General features: G+C 42.0%; 1 protein-coding gene across 1 annotated transcript; it reads left to right on the top strand.

Moving 5' to 3' along the window:
• Window positions 1-321: 321 nt before the first annotated feature.
• Window positions 322-10,466, top strand: LOC310854586 (coiled-coil domain-containing protein 81-like; the record flags this gene model as incomplete). Its single annotated transcript, XM_083759262.1, has 16 exons — window positions 322-429; window positions 621-682; window positions 1,037-1,190; window positions 2,425-2,609; window positions 2,978-3,052; window positions 3,500-3,680; window positions 4,411-4,525; window positions 6,099-6,192; window positions 6,275-6,421; window positions 6,814-6,918; window positions 7,288-7,457; window positions 8,022-8,100; window positions 8,976-9,080; window positions 9,313-9,422; window positions 9,936-10,061; window positions 10,328-10,466. The coding sequence occupies exons 1-16, from the start codon at window positions 363-365 to the stop codon at window positions 10,464-10,466; spliced, it is 1,914 nt and encodes a 637-aa protein (XP_083615388.1). The 5' UTR covers window positions 322-362.
• Between the last annotated feature and the right edge of the window lie 4,806 nt (window positions 10,467-15,272).

Here is a 15,272-nt window from a genome sequence, read left to right as displayed (position 1 = left end):
ACGTAAAAGTTGTAAATATAGCGAGCGCCAACCATGGCTAGAATAGGACTATTAACAGATTGCAAATAGGCTATGTGCTTGTGTGAATCCTTTCCTCTTCTTTATAAAGCCCAGCGGCATGGCTTTTGCACTGCGGAGGGTGTTTTTTTTATTGTGCCATCGCTAATGGCAACCAACACGGTGGCTCTGGAGTCTGGACTTCACACTGTTTCAGCCAAGCAAGACAGTCAGCACTGCTCAGGGGAGAGCGAACATACATTCCGACACACCTGCCTGAATCAAAGAGGGATCGGTTTCGAAATAAACTCAAACAGAGCGAAGATCTCCAGGGCCCATGCGGGGTCGGGGGTCCGTTTAAAAAAATGATTGATATACTACTGTGTAAGGAAAGGAACCTCTTCCCAACTCTGTCGGGGCTCTCGGAAAAAGGTCAGCACTTCAGTGAATAGCCTATTATTCTTGGCTTATAGTGTAGGCTATATTCTAAAATAGTCAAATATTTAGCCTGTGATTGTGTGATTTTTCGTTCTCTAGCGCAAAGATCCGCTATACGCTGTTGTTGTCATGAGTCAATGAATGGGCTGGCATATCTGTTTTTTGTTTTTGTTTTTTCCCCCCAGATATCAACAGCATTTGGGCCAATGTGTCCGCCTACATTGAATGTCAGATGACCTTACAAAAGGTGATCGTTCTAAAAGTTCTTCCACTCCACAGGCTCTTATAATGAAATGTATAGCCTACTGATTTGATGTATTAAATATATCTAGGCCTACAGTATATAGCTTTATAGGCAGATCGCAGTGGAATGATGTACAGTTATATTATAGGCCTAGACTGATTTCTTCCTTCACGCTTGCATTATTGACTGACTGACTGACTGACTGACTGACTGTTGACTGACTGACTGATGGACGACTGACTGATTGACTGATTGATTGATTGATTGATTGATTGATTGATTGATTGATTGATTGATTGATTGATTGATTGATTGATTGATTGATTGATTGATTGATTGATTGATTGATTGTGACAGGGAGTCCACATGGAAGGGCTGGGGAAATTCACTTTCTCTCGGCAGAAGTTGGATGTGGGCAGCAAGTTCATCACGATCCAGCGGCCGATTTTCCTCCTGGCAGAGAAACTTGTCCAGTCCCAGGGATTGAAGCAGGTCTGGCCACTGGCTGCAGGTGAGCTCAAATAGTCCCAGGGATTGAAGCAGGTCTGGCCACTGGCTGCAGGTGAGCTCAAATAGTCCCAGGGATTGAAGCAGGTCTGGCCACTGGCTGCAGGTGAGCTCAAATAGTCCCAGGGATTGAAGCAGGTCTGGCCACTGCAGGCTGCAGGTGAGCTCAAATTTCTGGGTTATTTTTTTCTTTTTCTTTTTTGAAACCAGGAAAAAGAACCACTCCACCCATTTTCATTATCATCCGTTGGGAACTGGCCTACTTGGAACATTGCAAGTTGGAAATGCATGACCCACCCAGTTATTGTATGTGTCCCTTTTATGCCCATATATGGAGTTATTGTAACGATGGAAGTTGGAGTTCCGTTCCCCACCCGGCTATGCAATACCCGTTGTAGCCTACTAGGGGTGTAACGATACATTTAAAAAAAACTTTGTGGCTTTCGCCTTAATTTTATATTTTTTTATGGAGGGACAGACAGTAGGCTAACAGGAAATGGGGGGAAGATATGCAGTAAAGGCCGTCGGGATCTGGAGTCGAACCCGCGGCACACTGCCAGACTGGATTAACAGGCAAGGTGCCTGGACCACTGAGCCATGGCCCAGGCCGTAACGATACATTTTAACAGCGATACGATACGTATCACGATACATGATTGACGATATGATACATCGACGATATTGGTTCATTATGGCGATCCGATACGATTCAATGATTTGGAATCGATACAGTAACTATTTAAAATACATTGACATTATTTTAAACTACTGTAAGTAATTAAACCCCCTTTTTATTTTTTCTTCTAAAAATTGCTAAATACCATGCACAAAAATGTAGTATTGATACAATCGATTATTTGCATTGCAAAACGATACGATACAAAGTCAATGTTGCTGTTTTCATTTCGATATACTTAGATTCTTGAAATTAAAATTGATTTTTCGATGCAGTTACTCAGGGGAGGATTATCCAACAGGCCTGTTGGGCCCAGGTTCAGCTGGGGCCTCTGAGCTAGGGGGCCCCCTGAGCTTCAGCCTTCGCGTGGCCGCGTTGCTCAAGCTTAGGGGCCCCCCAAAAAAAAGTGACAGATCATTGCTGTCAATAATGTTGCAATATCATAATGAACATTTGAGGACCAAGGCTGGTCTGACTGGAAAATGGGTGAAGTGGTCCCTGAACTCTAACAATATTAGTGTGTGCATGCGTGCACATGCGCTTGTTCCCTCCATTCTGACAGCAATGCATGTCCCGGTGGTGCAGCTGAACTACACAGCTGTGTCACAAGAGAGTCCATTTAATCGTGACGTGGTGGAGGGCTGTGTCAGAGAGACCCTGCTCCTTCTGCAGAGAGCACTGGCCTCCAAATATCACACATTCCTTGCCTTCCAGGGAATTGGAGTTTTGTACTTTAAAAACAACAAGGTGATGTCTTCTGCTTTGGGGGGTCCAATATTTTAAACATATTACACTAAATTATAATATGCTTTATTCCATCGTATGTTCTTAATGGGACATCAGTACAACTTGACATACATAAAACATATATTCAAGACGTTTCAATAATAGCAAAAATTGCCAATCTACAAGTGCACAGCTCGTCAATATGAGACATTGTGAGATTGTACATCGGCTATTTGTACAAGAAGTTTATGGGGCTTAAGTGGTGAAAACAGAAGTGGATCTCAGATTTTGTCAGATCTAAGAATAGAGGCTCAAAAGCTTGAGAACAGAATATAGACATGTTGCATATAATCTCCATTGCATTTAACATAAATTAATCTTGTTCAAAGGTGCGGATGAAGTTCAACAGGGACTTTATTAATGCCATAGATGGAACTGGTAGACTACTCATAGCCTTTTCTCATGTGAGTAGATGAGGAGTGTGCACAATGCAGATGTATGTATGTGTGCATGTGTACTGTATGCGTGTGCTCACATACATACATGTGTATAAAGTTTTAAATGAAATATTTTATATGTTAAAGGACAATGCCAACATATATACAACGTATGTAAAGCATACACTATAGAATAGAGCATTTTCCTGTTAATTTATCCCAGCAGATTGGTTTGGCTGCTCATACAACCACGTTGTCTGGGAACGGTTTAAAGCCTTCCACACCAGCGCTAAACCATGCTCAAATGAGAATTGAATTGGAACGTTTATTAACCGTTCTAAGAACTGTTCTAAGAAGTGGAAAAGCCCTAAAGTCTGAGTGTAAACTGGTGTGTCTGTGTGTCAACATCTGTTTATGTGTAATTGTACGTGTGTGCGTGCGTATATTACATCTATTTGTCTTTTCCCCCTCCAGAGACCTGGTACTAGTGTCTCTCTGATGACAGGGAGACCGTCCAGTCTCCAGAGGCCACAGACGTCTGTCACACTGCCTTGTGTCAGATCACCTGAGCCAGGAAAGAAAATGGATGGCAAACCTGGAGTGTGGCTCACCCCTGCCCCTGCTGAATCAGACAGAACGGGGAAAGATACAAGAGGTGAAATAACAGTCAGCTAACAATCAGTCAAACAAACACAATAGTACAAGTGATAGCCTACCACATGCAATGTGATGAATAAAGAGATGCAGTTGATACAGACAAAAATGCATTTGCCATTTACAGATCTGGCATGTCATTGTTAGCTCATTGACTATGACTCACGTTATGTTGACTCATGTCTCATGTGTCACATTACTGCCGTTTTCCAAGACAATGGTTTGTTTGATTTGGAAGGAAGAATCCATTGGGGTCAGTTCATTTCAGCGTAGTTTAAAAATAAATTTATATTAGCTTGAAACTGGCTTGATATAGGTAATCCAACACACTAATGATTGTTGTATTTTAAATTAATACAATTTAAAGTACAGATTAATTTGTCTAAAAGTATAGCCAAAAATCGTTACTGAAGGAAAGACTGATTTGCCAATTAAAACATCCATTACTTGTTAACCTATTAGTGTTTCAATTATTCATCACTGATTCAATTATTCAGCAACGTTTTAATGACTTTGGAGAAAATGTAAACTAATTCCATATCAAACCATAAAGACATTAATGGTATAATGGTCGATCTACACAGCTGGGTTCTATACTATGTTTATGTGCAATATGGTTGAAGCTGTGAAAAGATAATGACACGATAATGACTCGATGCCTGTATGGTCCTTTAATGCTTTGAGAGGAACAGTGAACATGTTCACATGATATCGTTGTGCCTCTTTAGAAGATCCCCAGCCACAGCAATCCAAATCCCATCGGACACTGCTGCCTGCCAAGGTGAATGGTGTCAGCCTCTCTGAAGCATTGAATCCAACACCACCCCCCACAGAGACAACTGACAAGTACAGTTTACACACACACGCACACACACACACACACACACACACACACACACACACACACACACACACACACACACACACACACACACACACACACACACACACACACACACACACACACACACACACACACACACACACACACACCTAGAAGTATGGACCAGTGGTGGTCCTATATTGTTACTATCCTGGGGCACAATCCAGCTCCATCAATGATGCACAAACAACCTGTGGGACAGATCCCCTTCTGTCAACAGCAACCAGTTCTGTTTTGTACAACACACACACACACACACACACACACACACACACACACACACACACACACACACACACACACACACACACACACACACACACACACACACACACACACACACACACACACACACAGTACACAGACATGAACACACAAGCATCCATATACTTTCCTCTCATTCCTCTGTAACCCTATGTATAGAGTTGGGAAGATTACTTAATGTAATCTGACTACTGTCAGTAACATTTGGATTACTGTAAAGCTAAATTACTCATTACTCAGACCCCTGGGACTGCCTCAGGACGAACCCCATACATCAGCTGAGAACCAGCCTATACGTACATTGAATGTACACTCCACACAACTGCCTGTGTATTCTCATTTATTGGAAACCACAAACATTATGTATAATATATAATATAATACGTTGGAAACAGATATACAATAAATGCATGCATGCACACATACTCAATCAAGCACAGACTGGTCATCGGGAAGTTCTGGATTAAGTTCGCCCGTCGGTCCGTTGGGTTTTATGTTGCCGCCAATATGAAATGAAAATGTATTTTGGATGTGGTGCTCTCTTGAGACTCTAACATTGTGGTGTGACCCTCCTCATATACTGATGAGAGGAATAATTCCTGTGACGTTGGAATGTTATAGTCATTGTTTTAATCGGCACCGGAACTCATCTGGGTTGGATTTCTACACCAGTGAACCATGTCTACTCTGTACCAATGAAGATGAATTAGTTAATGCTCTGTGCTCATCACAAGTGGCCAAGCAAAGAGAATAGAAACCGTATTATGTTTGTTGCCTCAAGGAGAAGCTGCAAGAAGTACAGATGATTATGTGCGTTTTATTTAAATACAACAAAGTTTCCACAGTTCCTCACATTTACATATTTCAACAGACCCTCTTTAGAAATGAGAAAGAAACACTAACAACACACTACCCATTCTTTCATGATGCACTAAAAAGTATTACAGATAAACTCAACTCAAAATGTATATGGTCTCATATACAAATCTTTTCTGAGGAATACCTGGAATATGAAATGATATTAAAAACATTTCATTACAAAGACATGGGTCACTATGACCTATTTATATAAATAAAGGTTAAGAATGTCATATTGCTTCCAGCTTCATGTCTCACACAAAACAGTTTATTTTTGTGTGGACATCAGACATGAAGACAACAGGAAATTGTCGACGTCCAACTTATGAAAATAGTGTGTGATCATGGATGGCGGCAGAATGAGCAGAGTGCGAATGTAAACGCATATCTGTGTCTCTTCCTAATGTACTGTAGGTTAATTTCATCCATCTTACCACCAGAAAGCTCTCCTAGAATAGAGGAACCTCACTTGAGCAAAGGTTGTACTGGCCACACCCGTGCAGGACAGGTGAGAAGAGTGTGTGTGCATACATGCGTGTGCGTGCAGTGTTCGCATTGTGTGTCAACCATTTAAGGCCATGTCCCTGTAGGAGTTGTGTTATCTGTGCATGCAACGGGCCCAGAGGAACGTTCCGCTCTACCTGAGAGAGGAGAGACTAGCACAGGAGAAAGCTCAGGAAATCATCTTACTCTTCAAAGAGCAGCAGAAAGACCAGCTGTACCTGCACAAAGAACAGGTTTGTGAGCATATGCATCATTGTGCTGGAGAATGTACCTGTACATGGTAGGGCATTAAGCAACTAGTCGACTAGTTTACTAGTCAACTAGTAAATCCACTAGTCGACCTTGTTGGTACTAGTTGATAAGAAAAGGAAAAAAAGTTCTTATTTTTATTTTATTTTTTCCCCCCAGATTTTGTAGGCCTCAAAATCAGGTAGAATGATTATAGTTATAGTCACCAATGTACACAGTTTTTAAATGTACAAATATTTATTTCCAAAACTAGGAAACTAGTCAACTAGTAAAAATGACTATGCCCTAGTACATGGCTATGTCCATTGTCCATATTATATGATATTATTATATTATATTATCAATAATTTTCAATGTGTTTGTGTATCTGTGGCAGGCCAACAAGAATGAAAAACGTGATCATGCCAAACAGGTGTCTGCATTCAATCTGCAAGTGTCAGAGGCCCTGAAGGAAGAGAAAGCTATCTGTTCTCAATACCATGTGAGTGCATACAATGGAACTGCAACCCGTTGTGACCTTGTAGATCTGCTATTTTATGAGTGCACTTAGTTGAACTCAGGGTTAACAATGACTTTACCAGCTCAGTGGTCTTGTGTTTAGAATGTCCGTTGTGGAACTGGGAGGTTGTGGTTCAATCCCTGGCCGAGTCATACCAAAGACTATATAAATGTTATTCAACGCCTCCCTGGCACTCCTGTCCATGCTCAGAAACCAGTAATTCCCAATGCTACTTTACTTACTCACTTTTACAATAGCTTTGTGCTTTATGTGGCTCAACTATGTCTTATTTCATCTGTTCTCCTCAATGCGGTGGGACTAATAATGTCACTTTGGGGCCTTTATGTTTAGAGTTCGTTCATCTTCCCTGAACGGCCCCTGACTCCACCCAGAGAGATTAAGCAGCGTTGCTACTTTGATGAGCTGCAGGCTCAGATGGTGCAGAGAAGCCAGCACAAGACCCAGTCCCATCAGGGACGCCTTCTCCTGGAGCATCTAGAACAAGCCCAGTTAGCCCACGAGTAAGTCTGGAACAGTTCTACTGCTCAAGTCATCTGCTGACATGTACTATACAGTACAGTGTATATAGTACATTATAGTAGTAACTAGTAAATATAGTATAGGCTCCTTAAACAAAAATCTCTCATACCAAATGCATTAGCCTGCACCAATATCAATAATTAAAGCTAGCTTCTTAATAATAAACAAATTAACAAAATGTGTTATACTATGGTTGGTTAATGGTTATTGCAGTGACTGAGACAACACTGCCAGTGACAGCTGTTTAAATGAACTTGCATGAGCAAGCATGTGTGTCCGCAACTGGTCTCATCAGTCCTCATCAAGTCACCTTTCGCCCACTCCGAAATTAGTTTGACACCCCTGATTATACACAGTACAATCACAAGTTTTTGTTTAAATCAGAGAGGGTAAACATGAACTCTTGTTAGGTAATTGTCTGTGTGTGTGTGTGTGTGTGTGTGTGTGTGTGTGTGTGTGTGTGTGCGTGCGTGCGTGCGTGCGTGCGTGCGTGCGTGCGTGCGTGCGTGCGTGCGTGCGTGCGTGCGTGCGTGCGTGCGTCCAAGGATTGCTTTGCAGAAGGCCCAGCAGTTCCAGCAGAAACAACAGAGAGTTGAACATTATCAGAGGGCTTTGGACGCACAGGCAAGAAAGAGTATATTTAAGGCTTTATTGCGAACGCAGTGAGCCACTTACTATGACAGCAGGGGCTGAGTGTCTGTGTGTGTGTGTGTGTCACGCTGTGTGGTGTCACGCTGTTACACCACCGGCCCGCCACCAGAGGGCGCAGCTGTGGCACGCACGCACGCACGCACACACACACACACACACACACACACACACACACAGGGCGCAGCTGTAGCACACACACACACAACCACACACACACGAGCTGCGTTCGCTTCACGCGTTTGCGCGTCTTACTTGTTGTAGATACTATAAGCTGTTTGATATGTTAAAAGAGTGAAAATAGTTAAGCCATGATTGGCATTTAACTTCTAGTTCTGAAATAATAGCTATTTTTAAAAGGCTCACAAACTTACCTCTGTATGTCTGTTTCATTTGTCTGTCTGTGGGGAACATATTGCATCTTGAAATGTATGTATGTTCATATTTTAAATGAGCTTATCTCTTGAGCCCATACTACTGTAATACAGTGGTGGTTAACTATTTGTTGTTCTGTACTAATTTGCTATGCTAAAGTGCTATTGCAGTCATCTGCAACAAGTTGCCCCTGAGAGTGTAATCTAGTGTAGGAGAGTGTGACATTATTTCGTCACCCTTCCGGTAGGAAATCGAAAGATTGTTTGTTTGATTGATTGATTGAATACATTATTGGCAGAAATGTAAACCGTACAGAGTACAGTCAAACACTTGGTCCTAAAGGAAAAAGGTCCTTGGCTCGCGGTCTTGTTTCCATTCAGGTCCTGAATCAATGAGAGATGAGAGAGTCACTCACTTGTTGACAATTTCCACACAAATAACAGTATGCTGTGTATGTTGTACTTTACCTCCTTTAGGTGGAGGACAGCATGGGACTTCCTGAGCATCAACCTGACAACTTGGGGTTTGGTCGAATTGAGACATCAGCCAGTACTCTAGAAAGTCGAGAACGGGCACAGAAGGTCATTCGTAGCTTGCAATGCTGTCGTTGGCTATATTTATATAACATTACACGCTAATACAAAAAGAAAATACTGAGCTCAGTTGAGTTTGCAATGGTGGACTCTGGACAGGTTGAATTTGATATGATTTGAGTTTGGATATGTTTGGGGTTTGGCAAACCTTTTCTGTGCTGTGTTTAACAATTATGTTTTCATTTACCATAAGTAAGATTATATTGTTTTGAACTGGCAGGTGTTTCAGGAGCAGATGAATGCTGCTACTCAGAAACGAGAGGAAGAGGTGACCAGTCGTCTAGCACGGAAGACCGAAGAGAAGGAGATGCTTAATCGCACCCGAAGGGAGTGAGTAGAGGGAGGCAAACAAATCACATTACAGTAAAAGCAAACAAAACATATCCAAAATAATTAGAAAGAAGAGCTGAAAAATACATCTGCTGAAGAAAGTATTTTTTTGATTGACTTCTTTATTGACATATGTACAAGTTAAAAAAAAAACACATGCATACAAATAAAAGGATGAACACAAGAAAGCTTGAAGGCTTATTCTATTGTGGTCCTTTCAAAGATGGTTCAAAGTTGTTATGTGGTGTTAAGGAATCTGAAACTATATGAGCAAAAGGTGCACAGTGAGGTGCCAGCTAACGGAAAAAATACTAATTCTGAAAAAATGTATAGCCGCAGACTCGCAGCTGCCAATGCCAAACGTTTACTGTGGACACAGAAAAGAAACCAACGCTTCGGACAGATATATTGCCCTCATATACCCTGAAGGAGGCAGTATATATGAGTGTGCGGCTATACATTTTTTCAGTACAAGGAATCTGAAACACCTATCTTTCTTCTTGTCTTCTCTAGGCTAATATTGGATCGTATCAGTCGTTTCGAGAAGATGCAGAACCTGAGAGTATCACTGGAGGACACCTGGAGACGCAGCACCCACCTCAAACACCAACGAGACCATGAAGAGAAGATGTTCCTCAGGTGGGTAAAAGTACAGCCACAATCCAACGATACTGCTCAGCTTTGGCATGCATTACTCTATGTTGTCATCACTCTTTCATCCAATGGCATTTTCATACGTCAGTCCATTTGTGATGGATTGATTCATTCATTAATTCATTCATTTATTCATTGCTGCCTCCTCATTTGATTGTTTAAATTATTCATTCCTCCCTCCATCCATCCATCCATCCATCCATTCATTAATTCATCCATCAATCCACCCCTATATCTGGCCTTACATTCAGGTCTGGCGCTCACCTCCTGATTGATCAGTGTGAGCAGTACAGACGCTGTTACCAGTGCAAGAGGAAGACATCCAACTGTGGACAGAGCAACATTTGGAAAGAATCTCATTACATCCCTGGTGCACGACATATGATCTGACACTACAAACCTCCGTCAGTGCAACCGAATTTGATAACCAGTTGTGATTGAAAAACATATATAAAGAAAATATATCATATACAGTATATATATATATTATGTGTGAAGTACACTCTGTTATTTTCCAATCCACTCCAATCCAATCCACATAGTGTATTTTGAGGATATTTTCTATCAATAAAAGTATTTGGTGTGTTTCTCTTGTTCTCCTGTACATGGTTTTGAATACTCTGTGGTTATGAACTGAATGTATGTCTTGCCAAAATCACACACATAGGTGCATGCAGCCGTACTGTACTGTACTGTACTGTACTGTACTGTACTGTACTGTACTGTACTGTACTGTACTGTACTGTACTGTACTGTACTGTACTGTACTGTACTGTACTGTACAAACATGCATAGAAACATTGTATATGTGTATCTGCCTATCTGGTTGTGTATACAAGTTACACAACCAGATAAACTAATTTTGGTTTAAGGAGGCATAACTCAGAAAGCAGAAAGGAATGGATGCTCCTCTTGTGTCTTGGGTTACAGACCATCTTTGTGACAGTTGGATGCAGTAGTGAGCAATGCGTGGACGGTGGGTGAAATGGAACGGTCTTGTCTCCGTTCTAGTCATTGGTCCGGCAACGACAACCTACCTCAAACCCTAACCTAACCATAACCGCAAGTACGGAGCAGCGCATGTTCGCCAACCTTAATGTCGGTCCTATGGCATGTCGGATAAGCATGCACACTGCCACTGACTGAGGAAAGTAATGTATTGCACAACTCAAAAACGTCAAACGTTTTAATCAAATTTATAGCAACAAGTCTAATGTTATCACTGAATTCAAGTTTAATTATCTTAAAACAGTTTGACTGCGGAACACGCTAAACCCGTCTTTTTCCCATTGTCTTTCCCTACTAAACACGCTAAACCCGCCTTTTGTTTTTTATGTTTAATTCTTTTTTAAAGTTTGACAGAATGAAAACAAAGGGAAGAGTAGGTAATGGAGAAATATAATTATCGACCGTTAACTGGCTGTTTCGTTGACTGAGTGATATGGCTAGGTTGACTGAACTATGAGTTTTGGGGTTTTAGCTTCTTGTTTTTCCACATATCATTTCACACTTCTCCGCAGTTGGTTAGGCCTGTTAGTGTGTGTGTGTGTGTGTGTGTGTGTGTGTGTGTGTGTGTGTGTGTGTGTGTGTGTGTGTGTGTGTGTGTGTGTGTGTGTGCTTCACACCTCAGCATGGTGTCACCCCACACACCTTCCTGTCTTTCTTAGTTCCTGTGTTCCTGGTAAACAACAGGCACCTACGGTATGTTTTCTGAGAAAAACAGTCACACATACAATCACACTCACATCTGCACGACATGCACACACACACACACACACACACACACACACACACACACACACACACACACACACACACACACACACACATTATTTGGACACTTTACTAGTTTGTAGATTTGGATTATTAAAAAAAAAAATCCTTTTGGCTATACATTGCAATTTACCACTGGGCTACATCTACGTTTTGGCCATTTGGAAGTAGCTGATCTACAAACTCACAATGCATTGTGATGCAATGCATTGTGAGATTGTAGATCTGCTATATTCAGATAATTTTTCTTTCAAACATTTGAAATGGTACATTTCTGCATAATGAGCTACATTTGGTCAATTTTTAAGTGTATTTTGATGCCACACCCTTTTACTTTAGCACATAATGGTAACACAAGTTGTAACTGGCTCAGACACATTCATAAGATTAAATACATGCAGACATACATACATACAAAAGTAGCAGATCTACAATACATGCCCATTTCTAACATACAGAGCAACTTTATTTCAACTTTAAAGGGCCATGTCACCCCTTTTGCAACCAGATCTTATTTTTGAGACAGACTTTCCTGGGGTTTTTATGTGTTTTTAGATATTTTAGTATTTCAAAGTGTCCATGGACTCAATGATGTCTTGGTCACCGCCTCACCGGGCTCACTTCCTTCCTGAACTACAATTCCCACAATGCTTTGGTCCACTGCTCCTCCTTGTGGATGGGGGGCACACACACACACACACACACACACACACACACACACACACACACACACACACACACACACACACACACACACACACACACACTTCCAATAGATCTGTCACTGTCAGTGTGTTATAGACAGTTGTATTGAAAGAAGCTGCATGGTGTTACTTGGTTGTAATGTGAGAATTGTCAAAAATGCATATAGCCGCACACTCCAATGCCAGACATTTATTGTGGACACAGAGGATACATTTTCTGTCTTAAATCTGTGTGTTATGATGTGAGAATCTGTTTTGGTTTCCTGCAGCACCTTTTGTTTTACTACGTTGCCCCCTGCTGGTCATATCTGGTTTGTTTTGATTACATCCCTGTCCATGTATCTATAGTTTACATCAGGGGGGCAGTCAGACATAACCTGACTTTGCCAGATGGGGGCGGTATTGGGTAACCATGTTCCCCAACACCACAACCATCTGGGACCTCTCAGGGAGTTCCGCTCCCGGTTCGAGCCAATCAGTGTGAGCTAAGGGCGGGATATGTGCGAAACCGGATGTGAAGCTATATAGACACGTCAATATGATTGGTTGTGTTTGCACGCCCACACGGTGATAGACAGACAGTCCCATCCAATCATCTACCAAGTATCTTGAAAAAAAGGAACAGCCCGTCATCGAATTTGCTTCCGCGATCCCAGATCCCAATAAGAAACACATTTGTGTAGCAAGCTTCTTGGATCTGGCAGCGTCAGGTTAAGTCAGACAGACATGCAAGCAATTTGCTTGGCCCAGTGCATGATGGGAAATTTAGATAAAAAAACTCACTCATTGATTCACTCGTATACCATTTGATTGATTGATTGAAATCTTTATTAACAGTTTGTAGAATTTACAGTACATTTTAAGCACAAACTCAATACAAAGACTGTCAACTGTGAGTGGACGACCCAATTAAGCATTACACTTGTTTACAACAGGGTCCACATTGTTCAATTCATCAAAACATTTAAAGACATACAAACATTTAGAGACATACAAATAGACATTTCTCTGTAGGTAAAGAACAGAACAGGAATTCATCATATGGGAAGCAAAAAAGGGAAAAGATACTATATACAGTGAGGGAAAATGGGGTGGGGGGGTTGGGGGGATTCAGATTTTACAGAGGCCAGTTTCGAATTGCAGCCATCCGTAGGTGCCCTTTGAGAGCGGTTTTGAAGGAGTCAAGGGATTCACATGTCTTAATGACTGTTGGTAGGGCGTTCCACATTTTGGTGGCATAGGAGCGAAAAGAATTTAGTCCCTTGTTTGTGCCGAATCTGGGTTGTACATGGTTTGTTGTACTCCCTCTGGTGTTGTGGGTGTGGACTTCGTTTACATTAAGGAAGTATTTAGACAGGTACATGGGTATCTTGGTGGTGTATCGAATCTTGTGGACCAGACCCATTGCAAGATGCTGTACTCTGTCGTCGACCCTAAGCCATCCCAGCCTGTCAAAGTGGGCAGGGGTGAGGTGGGTTCGGGGGGTGAGGCCAAGTAGGAGCCTGACCAGTTTGTTTTGAGAGGTCTGGAGCCTTGTTTTAAGGGCCTTTGAGGTGCTGTGGTACCAAGAGGTGGATGCATAGTCAAAGAAACCTTGTACGAGGGCTCCTGTTAAGGTCTTCAAGGTGTTTTTGCTGACCAGTGAGGAGATCCTGTAAAGGAATCTTGTTCTTTGATTGACTTTTTTGATTACGTTGGTGGCCATTTTATCACCGGAAAGATTGGCCTCCAGGATGGAACCTAGGTAGGTAATTTCATCTTTTCGTGTGATAATATTGTCACCCACTCTAACCAAGAAGCCATCTGCCTTGCTGAGTTTACTATTTGATCCGAAGAGGATGGATTCAGTTTTTCCCAGGTGTAAGGATAGTTTGTTATCAGCGAGCCAGGTGCAGATTCTACCGAGTTCAGAGCTGAGGGTCTTTTCAACCTGCAGTTTGTTCCTGTCCGAGACCAGCAGTGCTGAGTCATCTGCGAACAGGAACAAGTTGCAGTCACAAGCTGAAGTCATGTCGTTAACATAAATTAGGAACAGTAAAGGCCCTAGTATGCTTCCTTGTGGGACGCCACAGCTCACTGGGAGGGGAGGGGACAGTGTTCCGTTCACCTCCACCATCTGTTCTCTCCCCTCCAGGTAGGATTGCATCCAGCTCACTGATGTGCTATCAAAACCAATAGCTTTAAGCTTGTTAACCAGTATGGAGTGGTTCACGGTGTCAAAAGCCTTTTGGAGGTCCAGCATGACCATGCCGCAGTATTTTCCAGCATCCACCTCGTGTTTGATGTGGTCGCTCAAATAGAGGAGGCATGTGTCAGTGGAGTGGGATGTTCTGAAACCAGATTGGAACTCGTACAGCAATTTATTAGTGGCAAGATACTTTTCAACCTGTTCATAGACTATTTTTTCCATCACTTTCGAGATGGAGCTTAGAATAGAAATAGGGCGGTAGTTGCCGGGTTCTAATTTACTCCCTTTTTTGTACAAGGGGGTTACTTTGGCCAGTTTAAAATCTTGGGGGACCTGTCCCTGTTTGATGGAGAGGTTAACTATATGGGTGATGACTGGAGCTATGGAAAAGGCTGAGTCTCTGAGAAATTTGGAGGGAATATTGTCATGGCCAGTGGCCTTGTGGGGTTGGAGGGCACTCAGTTTTTTAAGTACCTCCTCGGTTGTTACCATTGCCATTTTAAAATCATCTTTACAAACACCAAGGTTTTT

The sequence above is a fragment of the Protomyctophum parallelum genome (assembly GCF_964188405.1).
Source record: "Protomyctophum parallelum genome assembly, chromosome: 2".
Lineage (NCBI taxonomy): Eukaryota > Metazoa > Chordata > Actinopteri > Myctophiformes > Myctophidae > Protomyctophum > Protomyctophum parallelum.
Note: the sequence above shows the minus strand (reverse complement) of the source record. Positions and strands in the feature narration are given on the sequence as shown.